At 41.8% G+C, this 17,683-nt stretch overlaps 1 protein-coding gene across 10 annotated transcripts in view; it reads left to right on the top strand.

Moving 5' to 3' along the window:
* The window catches only part of Ptp10D (Protein tyrosine phosphatase 10D), a 177,378-nt gene that overhangs the window by 145,615 nt on the left and 14,080 nt on the right, over positions 1–17,683 (top strand). For all 10 annotated transcript variants that reach the window (XM_022806001.2, XM_022805995.2, XM_022806000.2 and 7 more), the window contains exons 3-10: positions 2,335–2,539; positions 8,189–8,415; positions 10,811–10,914; positions 12,796–12,976; positions 15,124–15,399; positions 15,701–15,967; positions 16,890–16,999; positions 17,435–17,594. In XM_022806001.2, the coding sequence (XP_022661736.1) occupies positions 2,335–2,539; positions 8,189–8,415; positions 10,811–10,914; positions 12,796–12,976; positions 15,124–15,399; positions 15,701–15,967; positions 16,890–16,999; positions 17,435–17,594 (1,530 nt within the window). The remainder of the gene's footprint in view (positions 1–2,334; positions 2,540–8,188; positions 8,416–10,810; positions 10,915–12,795; positions 12,977–15,123; positions 15,400–15,700; positions 15,968–16,889; positions 17,000–17,434; positions 17,595–17,683) is intronic.

Raw genomic sequence — 17,683 nt, 5'->3', positions numbered from 1 at the left:
TTTGAGGCTATGCGTGAACATGCGCAAATCGATGTGTGCATCGTCGATTAAACTCTCTTCCTGGTTTCGCACAAACATCCTCCGCATTAGGTAGATGCTGCTTTAAGGGAACTATCCCCTTCAGTCGGTTTTTTCAATGGAAGTCACGTGTGTCTTTAATAAAACCACAGGCTTTGCACAGACGTGCCTCCTAAATGAAGGAGTCCGGTATAGACTCTGTCTAGCCCTAACATGCCCGCAACAATTGTGGGAAACAAAAAGGCATAAGGTCATATGTTCGTATGCGGCGAGTCTAGTAAAAAAAATCTGTCCGACACACACAAACGTGTAACTTTGAGTGTCACTCAACGTTTAACGCCAGTTTGTTTTGCTATCTTGTGGTACCTTTAATAGTAAACATCTTTGGTGGTATAGGATATAATATATTCTATGGTAGTAGATCATGGGTTATTTTTGGCGCGTCCACCGCCAGGTGTAACGTAGATTGCGCCCGATTTTTCTGCTGTTAAAATATTGTTGGCGCTAAGAACTTAGCATCAACTGTTGTTTCTGCTGTCACCGCAGACTTATGTGGCCGTAAGCAGGACTGTAGTGTCCAACGACAGAATGCGGAAGGGAACGAAAAGCGACCGACTAAGGAAAAGGCCGGGAGAGAGAGAAGGAAAACAAAGAATCATAGAATGAAAAAAAGAGGCGGATAACGGGACCACAAAACGCGGAGGCTGCTTCGCTTAGAGCCATACGTACAGTAGAGCGTACATACCGCGGGCAGCTTATAGTAGAATAGCGGATTGCGTGAATTACACTGCTACTGCTACTGTGCTACGTAAAATAGGGTGATTTAGGTTTTCAGTGCAGTAAGCAATGTGTCCCAAAGATGCATCGCCATAGGGTCCTTGTTACCAAACGGCGGAACCGCCAATGACTACTGCTTTTTCAAGACTACGTAACCCATGAGCGCTGAGTAGAACGGCAATTTCTATTCACTCCATACATCGCAGTGATGCGCCATGTGTACTGTGCGCTGGCAATCCCGATGCTCAGTCAGCTGATGTGCGGCCGTCTCTTAGAGGAACGAGGAACGGCTCACTTTATCCTTCTCTGGGTTTCTACCGCACTTTATTGTCGACCGCAGTTAGTTCAAGTGGAAGAAGGAGCTCCTGAGTTTGGCAGCCGCTAGTGCCGGCAACTAAAAGGCCGTAGGCGCCCTTCAGCGGTAGAAAACAGTCAGCTTCTAGTCGCGAAAGTACAGCGCGGCAGGACACGCATACACAGCTAGCTAACGGAGCCGTACGCACAGACTGAGCTTTGCGATATGCCAATTGTCTCAATTTTTGCCAGTTTAAGGGTGGAACCAAGCGGAGGTACACGATAGCTAGATCTGTAACTCCGCTCATTGAGAGTAGTACCACTTCTGAGTGGAAAATGGGTAATACAGACGAATCGTCATGGTTACGAGAGGAAGAGAGAACTGGAAAAATAGCAGTGATGAAGCAAGGGCAACCGGGTGAGTATCATGGGGCCATGCACAGTCGCTCATGTCACATCTCTCATCGCAAATCCTAATCCTGCCTCTTGTTTTCATAGAAATGACACTAGTTTTCATCACAATCAGTGGTGTTCGTAGAGAAGGACTGAAATTAATGAAAGGAAAAAGGCGGCATGCAGACGAGAAATAAAGAATAAGAATAACGTTAGATATTTAATAGTTTATTGTTACTTTTGTGATTACTATGATAATACAATGGTACTTCTACTGCCTAATTATGACAAAAAATTGTCTTAGAGGTCATTGATGTCACTAGTTATAACTGGATCGATAAAAACGTTTGCCTTGACATAAATATCATTATGTAACAGACAAAGCCCTTTAGTATGATAATTAAAACAGAATAGCTGAGGCATAGCATTTATAATAATGGAAAAGAAACAAACCGAATATGCAAACAATGCTTCATATATACAATAATATAATGGCGATAGGCGCCTACGATAGCGATTCGAGAGTAGCGCTGTATATGTGGCATCTGGATTACGTTCGTGCTTCAATCTTAGCCACCAACGAAAAAAAAATGGTTGACGTTGGATCAACCATACCACACATGACGATGTTACTTCCTAACTATGTAAACCCAGCAAGTCCGGTAGCCAGAGCATACTAAATAATTACTATCAGTTGTATGATCCTCAGTTCATTACTAAAAAAAAAAAAGCAAATTACTAGTTCTATTCGGTCGCCACACCTAAACATGAGTGGTTTCCAATATTGATTGATGCTGATGACCTTATTTTTCACCTATGCCTCTTTGCCCCTATTCCTTTTGCTGTTTCCAGGTTACAAAATCGAGGATGTGCTTCCAGGTGCCGAGTATACGTTCAGCATTTTCGATGGTAGCGCAAGCAATGTACCGGTTTGGATGGGTTCTCAAGACTCTGAGCCCGAGGTGCCTTATAACCTCAGCGTCCAACAGAGCGACTCAGATAAAGCTGCAACAATCCTTTACGACCCACCAGCTAACGGAGGGCATACAGGATTCAGGTAGTTAGACATTATTGAATAAGCCACAGATATTTACGTATATATAATTTAGCTACAAAGCGATTGTGAAGACTTCTACCCGAACAATAGTAAAAGAGAAGTCAACTAAGGTGTTTAATTTGGCCATATTTCGGTTTCAGAGAACCTCAATTACGAGGCTAGATAAGAAGTATCGGTAAGGAAGGCGTACTGGTTTAATAAAAATACGATTAAAGTCTATTGGAATTGAACCCATAGAGAAATCATAGAGATGTCAAACGAACAATCTTTCCCGACACATTCCTTGATGGTACTACGTGCCGACTAGACGTATTGCCTTTTCACTTACGTAAGGTGACTGATACTATCTGCAAAAAAACCTTGCAAATCAAGAGTCCTAGGCAATTTCCTATTCCTTCCGCCGTGTACTGTCTGGGATTTCTGACATACATTTTGCAGGATCTTGCCTGTGCCGCTCCGTGTCGCGTCGTATTGAGAGTTGGCAGTCCTCCACTAAACTTCGAATGATGAAGAGATATTTAAATGGGACGAAGCATTGCGAAGCGTAGCAGAAGCATTGTGTTACCTCGGATAGCCTATTCTTGGTATTCTAGGGATAACTCGCACTCAGAATACGTCGACAAAAAGCGTTATCGCACTTATCCAAGCGTCGCCGAGTTTTATTCTGTCGTCCATGCAGAACTTCTAAGAACCTGTACCACCTGTTTCAATCTTACCGATATCCTAGACAATCTTTACAACAAAAATCACGGATTTTTGTAATTCTTATTCATCTATCAAAAAATGACGGAGCATCTGGCAGTCGAACATAGAGCGATGTAAGCGCCAAACTGGTAGCATCGATTTATACCTATGGCCATTTTGGCGGCTGGAATAATCAACAACTTTATGATGATTTGGGGCATAAGAGCTGTTCTAATCTCTCTACTGCTTTTCATCTCAAATATGTAAGTAAGACACGTTTATTAATTGTTTGCCACATTTGTGGCAATACATTCCGTCTGTAGATGACCGACCATTACATATGAAACTTTGTCGAACGAGCTATCCCGCCCAGCTTTGCATATTGGCTATCCGTGTTCCTTCCAGTTTTTCCTTAGCATAGTCATTCGTCTCGAAAAGTTTTTCATCTCTCATCGACGATCACTTATTACAGGTTCCACTCGATACCCTAAAATATGCCCCCAAACACACATTTGCAAACTAATGTGTTTGAATTGTATTTAAAATTGGACGAGACATTACCTTTTAGGCAAACTGGCAATATGTAGGTTCTATTTAATCCGGCTCTGTAAGCAATTTAATTCAGGGGTTTAATCATCATGGGGAGCAGATAAAGCTGTGTACCAGCTATTACTCTAAATAGCACATTTGCAAGTCAAGCAGACGTTTGTAAAAGACTACCGGGAATTTTTTGGTCCTAAATGGTTGACCGGAGGACCTGGCCCTGCCAGCATTATAATAGCTAAGGACATTAAGGGTAAGAGATTGATACCTTTTTATCCCACATCGATCGTAAAAATGTACGTTAAATTAGCATTTGTGTCAATGCCTATCTTACTCAATTTATTGTAGTGGCACACACTCCTAAAACGGATTCCGTGAAACGTAATATAGAGATCCGACTCGAACCATATTGAGAGTTACGGTCGCTTACGTGTTCGTTATAAATTATGAGCGAACAGAAAAGAAGAACGTTAGATTTTCATGTTTGTATTGTTGTGTCCAGGAGATCGATCGAGATATCCACGATGTACGCTATCTAGATCTCAAATATATGCGGGCATACGTCAGAGATGATGTGTTGTTCACTTTGTATCCTAAGGACTCGCGGACACTTCAGGTCGGCGGCATTAGGTACCTAAGCTTTCCTCACGAGGGACTTGTTATTGCATATCGTAAGAGTTGAAAATGGTTGAAAACTTGTTGATTTGTCAGCCATCTTTATGGAGTCCGTAACACATGCGCATGTATATGTTACTGTGCGTCCGGTTTTAGCTCGTAGATCTGTATGACCGTGCTTATAATAATTTTTCGCTTGCTTTCTCTTCCTCGTTCTAACTCTATCTATTCGCGTTTATCACGTCATAATGGCCCTCGGGAGGCGAGGGCCAAATGCCCTTTAATGCTATACCCCGGCTTCCCGGGACTTGTAAATTGTTGTGTCAGGGATGCGGCAAAATCCGCCACACCTTTAGTGCCGACGGCTTGATTTCTGAATAGCGACCTGACGGAATCTAGCATCGCTGAAATCGACCCAAATTGCCCAAATGAACGTTAGTGCGTGCGTGAACCGTGTGAGGTGAAGGCTTGCACCTGCGTTATCTCTGTATCTGGCTAGAGGCAAGAGAGATCACACTGGTATGAAGACTGTAGAGGGTATGGTGCTGGCGCCGACGGCGGGCGATCACACAGCGTCCGAATGAGTGAAGCAGCGAGCAAAAGTGTTTTAACGCTACAGTCCGTATGTGGTCGTCGGAGAGATACGCAGTCCTAATGAATGAAACAAATCGCGCATATCACGGAATGATTCGCTTCGGCCAAACTAATCGCAGGCACAGACGGACCTATTCTACAAGGAGTCAATGAGTGACTCTAAAAGTAGCACGATTTAAGAAAGACTGTGGACGACGCCATGTCTATCTGTCCATCAGGCCCGCTAGCAATAGGCATATGTTTGTGTACTCATCGTCTGCATAAATACCAAGAGTGAGCGTAAGCAAAGCACAAGCGTATTCACTCATGATTTCTCCTACATGAAGCTGGAGGAGCAATTCGTAAGGAAATTGCTAGCTGGCGTCCAAGATCCGGACGCTTGTTCGGCTGTTTAATTCTGCATCGGTTTTGGTTTATCTGATTTTAACTCGCTTTTCAAGTGCTTTTGCCTGCGAAAAGCACATTTAGCGTGACAGAAAAGCCACCGTGATGTATCGCTACGAGATTTTTTTATTTTCAGTTTTTGTCGCAGCTTTGAAATTCGGTCAGATCCATGATCGGTCACTTCAATAGCAGTTGACGAAAACGTGCCTCTTTTCCAGACATTAGTCTTGGGTCAAACTTTTCTCCGTTACTTCCGCTTTTGCTAACCTGAGATATTCTGATTTGAAAATTACAATCTTTGAAATATTCTGTTATCTTTTGATTATGGTCTCCGTGTTCGAAGTATCCCGACTGACAACGTCTCCTGCACACATCCGCTAGTCTGTAACGTCCCATTATAAATACAAGTATCAATAACTCCATCTATTCCTGCTGATCGGGCGCGCCTGCTTTATACACAATATACAGCGTTCGTAGAAAATGGTATTTCACTAATCGGGCAAATCACGGAGCGCAGTATAACACCTCTGTAGCATCGCACCGATGCTATCAGAGGCGACCGCAACAGGAATAACCTAAGTTTAAAAGGAATTATTCTGATCTTGTTGGTCTGTTCGTTCTTGCTTACCGCCGTACCACCACTTGCCTATTAGTTCTTATCGAGGCAGCATCATGAGAAGTTTCACCGTGGAGTTTCTGCAGTCATTGTTCACGCCCTAAAGCGGTAATTCGTGACAATCTGATTTTGATCTGCAGATTGACACTTCCTTTTCTATGGCAACATTTCGACTATATAATGATGTCTTCTCTATATAATAACGGCGGTAGTAATTTGGTGATAGGTGACGGGTACCCAAGCAGAAGCCATAGTACAAACCTGAAGGTCTGTTCAAGGATAACCCACACAAAGTCCTGCTTTCTGCTGCTTCGGTTCTGATCTCGTTTGATCTAACCCCGTCTTGAACTGTCCGTTCATACCATGCTCAACGGATGTCAGAGCTTTAGCGAAGAGGAGACCCTTTGACTGGGTTGAATTCCCATTTTTTTTTACGGATTAGGCGAAGCTTCTCCCTTAATACAATAAAGCTTTTGCGGAACCGTTATCGACGCTGTTTGTTGTGGATGACCCGCAATCAGAATAGCGAGCCGTAAACCGTCGATTTTACTGTTGCCAGATCGCTGAACTGTGCGAATAAACATTAAAAGTGAACGAACAACGTACGTACAACGCAGTATCTAAATGCGAAATTTATCGGCATATAGAGCTAAAATGAATTTGTAGCATGTATTTTTAAATGACTATTGACGTCAATCACGTGTCGCTTTATTTACGGAATCACCGATAGGATCCATAGTATAAGCCTAAAGATTATTATAACGATTTGTGACTTTACGTTTGCACGTCGTACTAGAGAAACGCTATGAATAGGCGTAAGCTTAAACGGATTGTGCTCAGCGCAGGACGACTAGGGCCAACAAACAGACTATGCGTACCTTATGGAACGGGGCGATAAGGTTGAGATTCGAAACTTTCAAGCTGTAAATATTAAAACTAAATACTTCCATTAAGCTAGCTGCGGGACTTGACAAACATGGTTCTTTTCCATCCACTGGCTAATGATACCCTACTTACGATAATAACTGAGCTATTTCCAAATACGGCATTTGCGATACGAGTGAAATGGCTGCACATATGTTTCATGAGATCGTCAACTCATCACGCTTCAGTAAACTACTCGTGACGTTAATTTAGGAATATCTAACTTATTCAATGACCATTCGTAAGGCCGTACAGGTCAATCTTACGTCTTTGTAAACCTACTGACAGATCAGATCTCATTTTAAGTTCCTATAAGTAATCCTAGACGGAAATACGTGCTTCTTGTGTTGTATTTGCCTCAACACGCTGATATGCTTATTTTATAACGTGCCTTTGCAACGCGACATTACTGTCATCACTATCTGAACAACTTTATAACGTACGAGTCTTCATAACGTACATACTTAGAACATATGGATCCAGTTATATCCAGTCACTCCAACAGAGCAGCGATCGTTCTGACGATCCGAAGCTGAAAATTGATGTCTCGCGTTATTTCTTTGATCAGCTGTAACTCTGCTAACCATTTCTCCACCGTCGCAAGATAGCGCTTCCGCTGAGCGCACCTAATATTTCCTTTGCTCTCAACCAAACTAACTTCCACAGAAAGACAACGAATCGAGTTAATTTAGGTTAAGTTAGGCACACATGATTATATACATCATGTTAAAAACTGCTGGAGGAAAAAGGAACGATCCCGACTACAAGTCGCGATTGGCATCTTGTACAGTTGAATTTCTGCTTAGTTAACGAAATACGCTCAGACAGCTCTATATTAGTTTCATTAGCTTGACGCTTTTAATTTGTCTATATTTCCTAATTAATTGCACGCGCGTGCCCTTAACCCTTGAACGCAGTATTCGAGTCGAGTGAAGCACCAGTTGGACAGAACTTTATTATAGGTAAGCCGTTACCGTCCGTTGACCGCAAGCCACTTTTCACCATCCACGAGCGTATATCTCATTGGAAAAGGAACAAGGAGATCGACCCGTAGCCTCTGAATGTTTTCAAAGCCCAGGTCGATTTTTTTAAATTTAATTTAATAGACAGTGTTATCTGACTCGGCAAGCGAAACGTCTTACCATACGCAGGCGATCACAGCGTTTGGGTACCCACTATAGCTTCTATACCTTTTTTTGCAGTAATTACGGCTGCCGTTAACAGTATTTTTGCACGCTAATGACTTCAATAACTAAATCTATTTTTATTCTGCCATGTTCCATTTGCAGATTAACAATAGCACCCGAATGCACAACCGATGAGGGTGGGATTCGAACTCAAAATTTGCCAGCAGCGCCCACTGATGGCGGGCCTGGAATCACCGGAGGAGCTAGGCCCCCGGAACGAATGGCTATCGTCCGGGATTTGACGCCCGGCTGCACGTACGAGGCTCAGCTCTATGCGGTGTTCAAGGAAAAAGAGTCGTCGCAATTTTTATCATTCAACTTCACAACGAGTAAGCGGACTATTCTGAAATCGATAGAATAGAAATATTCACAAACAATCACGAAAATTATCATTCGTTGTCAAATCATGTTTCATTTTTAGAGATTCAAGTTTTTTCCTAGCATCGTTCGCTTTTCGTTGAATATATGAGGTACAATGTGGTAGAACGATGTCACGCTATGTAACAATAGGTAACGGTAGATATTATAAAAGCAGAACGAATTTCATAAGAGGTATTCCCTTCTCTGAATAATGAATATTGCTGAGTAGTCTAACTGTTAAGTACTGTAACGTGAAGCTGAGTTAACGCGTCCAACGTAAATGCTGGTGAACTTTACTAGTTAGCGGACGAGCCTATTAGAAAACCCTCTTGCTCAGCAGTACTCAGCAGTATCAGTAGAAGTACCATTATACGCTAATGTATTCTCTAACGATAGCTTAAACATATATTGTCCTTCGAAGGCCATTAGAATTTTTTGTGTCGTTTCGTCCCCTTTTTTGGGCTTCTTTAGATGTTAATGAACATACTCATATAATAGTTATTTTCGCGTGTTTTCCTATATATATATATATATAAATATAATAGTGCTTTCGCGCGGGTTCGGTCCCTAACTTTTGACGTGCATAGTCTACACCACTTCATAATTTCGTTGTCGTTGGCAACGCGAAGTGGTCCGGTGGGATCCATGCGTGCGTCTTCAAATTCACAATTGTAGCTCTACAAGCAGTTGTTTGCATTCTGAGGTAAATTTGTCCTAAATTTTTTCTTCTAATACCGTTTAATAATTTCGTCTCGTAAGCGGCGCAATAATTTGTTTGATTTCGTTGTGTTTGTAAAAAAAAATAATAATAATAACTTTTTACGTTACTCCATTTTCAGCAGTGTATGTATGCAATAGCGAGCGCCCTATTTCTATTTGTTGTCGCTCTACTTGCGTTTGGCTATCGCACCTTCGAACAGAATTCGATTTCGGAGAACATTTTGATTCTACGACTGTTATTATGTACCTCCTTTACTGCTTGTACCCGGTTTAGTTGGCTTACGAAGGGTTCCTTTGCCCAGTATTAGTATCATTATTTAATTAACTGGACTGCATCGACATTGAGAAGAACAAGTAACGAAAACGGTTCATCTGAAGGCAAATTTTGTACAAGCCTGCACAATACTAACGGCCGTATGCGATAGCTTTCCTCCCCCCCACCCTCGCTTCATCTTAATGTGGCCTGCGCGCTAGTCTTTCGTAGGAACGAGAGCACGTGCACCTTTACCACGATAGCATCACCAAGCTTGCATATGTGGTTGGTAACGTGGTGGCCGGATGTGAGCTGGAACGAATAAAGGTTAGCAGGTACTCGCGGGGTGACAGCTGGCAATTCCGCTTGGTAGTAGGCCCCCCGTTGTAGAGTACAGCAAGCAAGCAAGCGAACAGGTTGACCTGGGAGCCTAGAGGAATGGACGAAAGCTCGGGAAACGCGGCGTAACGAACGGGAAGTAGATTAGAAGTAGTAAAGCCGTTAGATTGGGAAAGATGAAGGATGGTTACTCAGGAAAATGGGGTTTGTACCCCCAGCTGTCTGTTTACTTGTGTTTCACGCACGAGCTCCACCTTGGAGCTAAAGACTGTTCAGGCAGAAGCGGCCGGAAGCGGAAAAGGCTGCTCTCGATAATGGCACCGGCCATATTTTGCCAGGTAGATCGCAGACAGTGAGAAAGCAGTGAAACGCTGCGCCCATAACCGACCGTTGAACTGTGGTTATCATCTATATAACAACGTGATTATTTTTATCGTTAAAAAAAAAATGTAGTTAAGCTCTTAGTTGATACAGACAGAGATTCTGTGATGACACGCCGCTCAGTTTTGTCACGCTACCACTGATCTTGTCTGAAAGCAAGGGTCTGATAAGGGAGGATGGACGTGAGACAGGCTAGTAGAATATTGCTTTAAATTCTCTAGAAGTATTTAGACGCGTTTTGGAGTAGTTTTAAAATGAACAGGTAAGATTTTGGTTGTCTTGTAAGGTGCTGTCTGCGGACTAACTTGGTAGAATGGGAAAAGAAAGAGTGACATAATTATTCGACAACACAACCTAAAACAGGTTCTCTTAGTTTTAATTGCTACATAAATATCTGCGATACAAAGCGGATAACTACAGTAAATATTCGATAACTCCTTAAATAAAGTATTAAGTACTTAATTAGCTATCGCGGAAGTACAATTTGTTCACAATAAAACGAATGCATTTCTGGGTTTTGGTGCGGCCTAAAGGCTTAGTCATATACTTCTTGTTTATTGAGATAGCTTATAGTATACTGAGCTGTTTAATTTGCTTTTCGGTGTTTATTCTGTGTTATTACGTGTGTGTTTACCTGTGTGTGCATACTGTGAAATTACAATGACTTTCAGGACCAAATGCTCCGGGTCGTTTCATTGTTTGGTTCAGGAACGAGACAACTCTACTGGTTCTCTGGCAGCCACCCTACCCTAGCGGCGTATTTGACAAATATAAGGTAAAGAAACAGGACGTTAACCCACTACATGAGAACTATACCATAACCTCGCATATTAACCGGCCGGGTACGTGTGGGTCACATAAGTGTACCGACTGGACCCAAAGTGACCCTGAAAATTACTTATTGTTGATTAAGTTTTTGACTAGACAGCATTTGACAAGATGGATTTATGCATACCAGTGCTACATGTAACGTTGACTAAATATAGACTATACTTGTCTAGAGTTTTATGCGATACAGTTGATCTGACTAATATTTACGTCTGTATAGAATGCTGGCTCTAACGCGTCGCGTACACCGACGCTTTGATGCAGCCATTGACAAGTCAGCTTGTTCAATTGAACAAAAGGATTTATCTGCCGGTTTCCTGTTTCTCATTTGTTGTAAACTTTAACATAAAGGGCGATTCGCAGAAATTTTAATCGGCCTGCTTCCAGTCTGTTATTCAGCTGTTCCAAACAGGTCCGAATAAACGAATCGAAAGGCTGTTATCGAATAAAATATCCATTGCAAGCGTCGTGTGGACGACGTTCGGTTTCACACCGAATCCTTAGCCTCTAATCCGAACAGAAAAGGTAGGAGAACATATTTTGCTCTACGCCAAACTCACGACCAACAATAGCCAAGTGGCAGGTTATTGGTTGGCGATAGAATGATATATATCTAACAGCAGAACCTGATTGACATTGGTGTAGAGAGATCTGATGAAGGTAGACTGGCAAGACTCCGCCTTAGCATTATGTAGGCCTGTAAAGCTGGTAAATAAACACTGTTATGATGACACTGAGCTGCGGTTTGACCCACTAATGATTATTTCTAGTCTAAAATCTAAAAAAAAATCGGCTTAGCTTTATTAAATCCAAGTCTAAGGCAAAAATCAGCGTCAGTTTCCCGTGCGCCCATTACACCTTTCAGCTCGCCGCTTCTACAGTCGGCTTCAGACGACCAGTTAAATTGCTTGTAAAAAAAAATGTAAATACGAGTATCTTGCGTACTGCTACTAGTATACTGGGATAAATTACATGGTGCAAACGTTCAAGTTACCGATGTGCGCTTCAACAGACGATTCGTGACAAGCTGGCTTCATTAAAAAGCCGCCAGCCTTTCGTATCCTGATCTATGATGGTCTGCAGTTAAACATGGCTTCAGCATGACAGCCGCCTTGGGCTATATGCGTATTACACAAGAATCAATTTCTGCTTGTTAGTAGCTCGTTGAAAAGAAAACCTGGGCAAACCATTTCAAAGCTAATCACGCTACCCGATTTCTACGTTCTTCATTACTTGAAACCGTGTAGGCAAAACTCCACCGAGGAAAAGCCTCGTTCACTCGTAATATCCTCTTAGACTGCAATTCTCTAAAAAAAAAAAAAAGAATGCTTTTGTTGGGCTATTTGTAGATACGGAATTACGAGTAAGCCTAGCTAGGTATTCTATAGAGGCCCCAATCTTCCATACTAGGTACTGCAAATGTATTATTAAGAATAATTTGTTGGGAGGCATTTTTTAGACCGCATAGATAATTGAAGGCGGCCTGTGACGAAATTAACGGGACATAGATGTGAAATTACACAATCGACCCAGAATGTCATTAATACAAATCTAGGCCCCGTTTAACTAAATACAGAAGTCTCTTGATCGATACTCAAACGTTTGTGTGTGTATGCGTGTAGGACTGAATATTATTATCTATTTCCTAAAAACATAGACTAAGGAAGTTGTACATCTAGTATGACCGCGATTCAGTTTTACAGCAGTGCGCATTTGCCAAATCCGATCGATAAAGGAAAATTACAATATTTAACCACTTAACACTGGGCACCCAGATTTCAACATTGTAATCAAACGACCATTTGTTCATCATCGCATGTGCCTGCAGGTCTCAATCTACCCAGCGGACTCACCGCAGAGTGTCCTATTCGTGGAAAAGGATAACGATCCACCCGGTCCGGCTCAGGCAGCGTTTTACGGATTAGTTCCGGGGCGTGCGTATAACATTTCCGTACAGACCGTTTCTAAAGACGTGGTATCTCAGCCTACAGATGCTCAATATAGAACAGGTAAAAACACATAGTCTAGCAATACGAATAGCATTGAATCTAAATGTAATGTGTATATCTAATCGTGCTTATATAATCGTATGAACACATGTTAGTCTCTTTCCTTCTTACGTATTTCGACAGTTCTACGTGCTACTGATGATGAATCTTTTTCGTATCGACCCAATTACTTCTGACCAGGTATCAATGCACGTTCCACGAAAAAAAAAGACATATAATTATCTCATTATCTTCCACGTACTCTATACAGTGTTTATATACGCGTGTACGTAAGGTTAAACGGGTAAAGCCGTGGGTAACAATACGCGATCGACTGAAAGCGTATTATTGCCAGCTGGGTGGTATACCACATTCTTTTACCTCAAGTCTGTTTAGACTAATTAAGTTCACCGTGATAGCAAACGCCACCTACTGCACGCAGGGCGCGCGAGACTCAAGAGCACGAAAACCTCTTGTGTCTTCGTTTACTTACTACACGATTATTCGAAACTACAGCGTACTACTGCGCATATCTTATAACGCGTAGATGAATATTTACCAAAGGCCGTGCCCCTAGCTCCACTAAATAACTTCAGTCTACCACCTGTGATTCTTCGTAGCATATCCATGCGTGGACATGTTATCCTATCTTGATGTTGCTAGTGCTACTTGCAGTTTTCCTATTTTTTTTCTCTACTTTCAAAGGCGAACCTGTTCCAGTTTCCCGCCGCTTTATTTTGCCACCGCTGCTGCTGCTGCTTAAAGCTATAAACATTTACGCGTTAGGAGAGTTTACGCCTCCAACTGGAATGGAACAGTTACAAACGCCGCTGTTGGTAAAAGCAGCAGTCGCCGATTTCGGTCAAGAACCTAACTTCTATGGTAACCTAAGAGGCAAGCCTCTTACTAACTTCGAGTGAACGGTGGCGCCGGCGCAGAATGTGGCAGAGTCCGAAACGGGTCCTTGGCCGTTAATTGGCTAGAGTAACCCTTCGAAAAGGAAATCTCCAACCAAGTACCACTTCAATGTTAGGCCAGCGGGAGACTGAAAAGAAGAAGTGGCCTTATGGATATCTCTTGTGTGTCCACCTCAGCAATCACCAGTAGCCTAGCGTCCCACAGCAGTCACAACTGAGGAATGCTACGCACGCTTGTGTAGTGGGTTTGAAATTTAACGTGAACGTTCATTACGTCTCATGTTCCCTATGTTAGATGAGCGGGTGACGATTCTGTGATGATTTTGAAAAAAAGAAGGATAAGGCGAGAGTGAGAGAGAAAAAGCGTCCATGTATCCAACCCGTAGTTCTTAGACACGTGCACTAGGATACTGGGTCGAAAGTTTTACCCTCCAAAAACATAGTAGGAATATATATTGGCGCAGTTATTGGTACGCACTACGTGGTTCTTATCGTGTAGTGGTGTTTTTGTTGTTCCAAAATTCGGGGAACCTTCATTAACTGGACTGATATAGGTGGACGCACAGAGTATGACGACCTGACTAAATAATTCGTTTCTGGGAAACGTCCTGTCGCTTAGCAGGTAGCTTAAGGGCAAAGCTGTGTAAAAATCCGGTTGCTTTTTTTCGATGGCCTATTCAAATGAGCTTTAACGAGAAGCTGGACATTCGAAGCTTCTGATGTTGTTGCCTTTTGCTTGTTGGCTATCATCTGCACTGGTCATCAATAAAGTGTTGTTAGAACAGTGATGAACAATTCGCATTGTTTCAAGAAATAAGTAGAGAATAAGCCTTTATTTAAAAAAAAAATCATTATTTATAGAAGTATGGCGTAGCAGTTCCGTAAAAAATCAGGCTTATTAGTCCTAAGGACCAACTGCGAAGTTTAAAGTCAAGCTAAAAGTGCTGAGTGATGGAAAATACCGAATCGAGAGGATCTATACTTTTAAGGCCGATCTGATTAGGTTATAGCAATAATTGGGCCTAATTTGTAGTCTTCGATACTATCATATGGAGTTACCGAATTGTTTTCGTATCTATCATATTTGCATTCGTGAATCTACTGGGTTTGAAAAGTAGTAACAGACAACAGCAGAATTACGTGACTCGAAAATTGTTTTAATTTTTAAATACGTTGGTTTTAGAATTAACGTCGAAAATGATTTCACTATTTGTCGCTATATTATTCAATCCGCAACTTTATCTTTTGCAGTTCCACTACCGCCTACCAATGTTACCTTCGATGTGGGAAAAGTGACCACACGATCCTTTGATGTCCATTGGTCGCCACCGAAGTCCTTCTCAGAGTTTGATCGTTACCAAGTGGCGCTAAGCGCTCGACATTCGCTTCGCCAGGTCGTCGGAAAGGACGAAGACCGGCGAGCAAGATTTGACGAGGACATTCGCGCCGGGGAAAGCTACGAAGTTTTGGTGAAGACGGTATCTGGAAATGTTGTTTCGTGGCCAGTTACGGGCAACATTACCACACGTAAGTAAATTATGGTATTAAAAATATTTTCGTGTTGTCCATATATATATATATATATATATATATATATAGAGCAAACATTATGTAGGAGAGTGATTGCGTTCTTCTTGAAATAGAAATCATTCACTCAAGCAATACATTGCAGTTGTACAGCGCATTGTCAGCTCCCATGAGAGCTCTATTAGTTAGCAGTGATCAGCAAGTTTTATAATGTTTACTGTGAGTATATATATATACATATGTGTGTATATACATACCCGGAGGACTATCTGAACTAATCTTTTTCGATGCAATGGAACAGGACCGCTGTCGGTTTTATCCGTAAATGGGACGGCAAAGGAGTCCGGAGAGATTTTCTTGGAGTGGACGCCGGCTAGAAATTCAACTCAGGATAGTTACAAGGTGCGCTATAATGAGCTCGAGAACTATCAAAGTGATAATGTACAGATCGTTACGAACACATCGTTTCTTCTTCACGATCTCCTGCGAGGACGCAACTATTCTCTGTCGGTGACTGCCGTCAGTCGAGGAATGGAAAGCGAACCATTCACTGTTTATCAGGCCACACGTGAGTACTAACCAGTTTCAGACCCAGATATTTGAGCAGGGCTTGCCAAACTTTTAGCTGCCACATGAACTTCGTCAATGTTAATCAGAATATATACATGTATATATGTGTATATATCAACGGTTACGAACTCGACTAAATAAGCGTTATACGATAATATATACCTATGATCATTTCGTAAAATCAGAGCAGGTATGTAGCAATGTAGGATTTATTACTTGCCTCCTGTGGAGCATTTGGCGCAATTATTGTAGCTGATAGGTCACTATACTATTAAACAGCTATGCTTAACAATTTGCTCGATGTTTTCCTCTAATATAGTACGCTGTTTTTAAAATAAGCTCGATCAATGCATTTTTCTTCTGCAGTAAACCCATCATTGAAACCAGCTATGTATTGGGCACAGTAAACAGAATGATGATTCCCACTTGACCCTTGCGAGCTCTTTGCTCTTCTTGTTTATTTATGAATATGGTACTAAACTAATTCTAATTTAGATCTATTCAATATGTCCTGTTAGTTAAGAGAGTACATTAGACCGCAGTTTCATATGATGTTACTGCTATCGAATCATACAGGCAGCCGTAGGTTATAACAGTAACATGCTCAATCCGTTCAGATGTCACACTGCAGTTAGGTACACTGCGAATTAGCGAAATTGAGTCTTCATGTTATAAATTTTCCGAGTATCAATTCCTAGATTTTTTTTTTGCTAGTCATCGTTCTGTCTGCTCAATCGTCACAAACTACAGTGTCACAGTGAACATCTTGCGAGCCAGTAACGCTTTTGCTGTGGAAAATAGTTCGATGCTTCTCTAGATCGGTTTTTGCCCCCCGTTCCCGCCTATGAATGCGTACTGCATGAACGAATCAGTCGAATTGGCGCTAGTGGCCATAGCATCTTGAGCTTGATTGCTTTCAGGACCATCGCCTCCTGTCATCGAGTCCCTAGAGCCTTTGAGCGGTCCTGGTGGTTTTCTCAATATCTCGTGGAAGTCCGACGTCACCAGTCGACAAGATTCGTTTGTTGTGGTAAGTTTTTTCCAACATAATCTGCCGTTTTGTTACGCTTTGATACGAAACAATTATACTACGATTTTTAGCGCTAGCTCGAAGTGCGGCTACACTGTTTATTTCATTACCAATATTCTAAATGATTAACAATTGAATTGTTCGGAAAAACCTATATATATATATATCGTTCGTTAAGGTAGCCTTAAACACTTAGAAGTAAGCTTTAGATTTTCTTTGTGAACATCTGCAGGTTCAAATAAACCGGTAAGCACTTACTCGACAAACGCGTACTATGCGCTCTAATAAATAATCTACGGTCCATTATGTGGGACAATTTGTATTTTTTTCACATAATTTGCACATTTTTCTAAATTTCCCCCCTAATACATTTTGTTTTTGCTATAAATGTAAAATTAACGATTAAGCAACTGCTTCCTTGTTGTTTTATGATAGGTTTACACACGAAATGATACGAAGGAACAGCGTCAGGAGACGACGAAGCAAAATTGGCTTGTACTTAAAAATCTATACCCAGGTGCGGGCTACCAGATTAAGGTGTCCGCTATTTCACACGGTCTTTGGTCCGAACCCCACTCGTACTTTCACACTGTCGGTGCGTATTCTCCCTTAATAGGCCGGTCGTAATTATACCCTAATACCGTACAGCTAGAATGATGCCATAGGAAATTACTGAAATGTATT

Source organism: Varroa destructor, unplaced genomic scaffold (assembly GCF_002443255.2).
Source record: "Varroa destructor unplaced genomic scaffold, Vdes_3.0 BEIS01000005.1, whole genome shotgun sequence".
Taxonomy (NCBI): Eukaryota; Metazoa; Arthropoda; class Arachnida; order Mesostigmata; family Varroidae; genus Varroa; species Varroa destructor.
The sequence above is the reverse complement of the archived record's forward strand: the minus strand, read 5'-3'. Positions and strand labels throughout refer to the sequence as shown.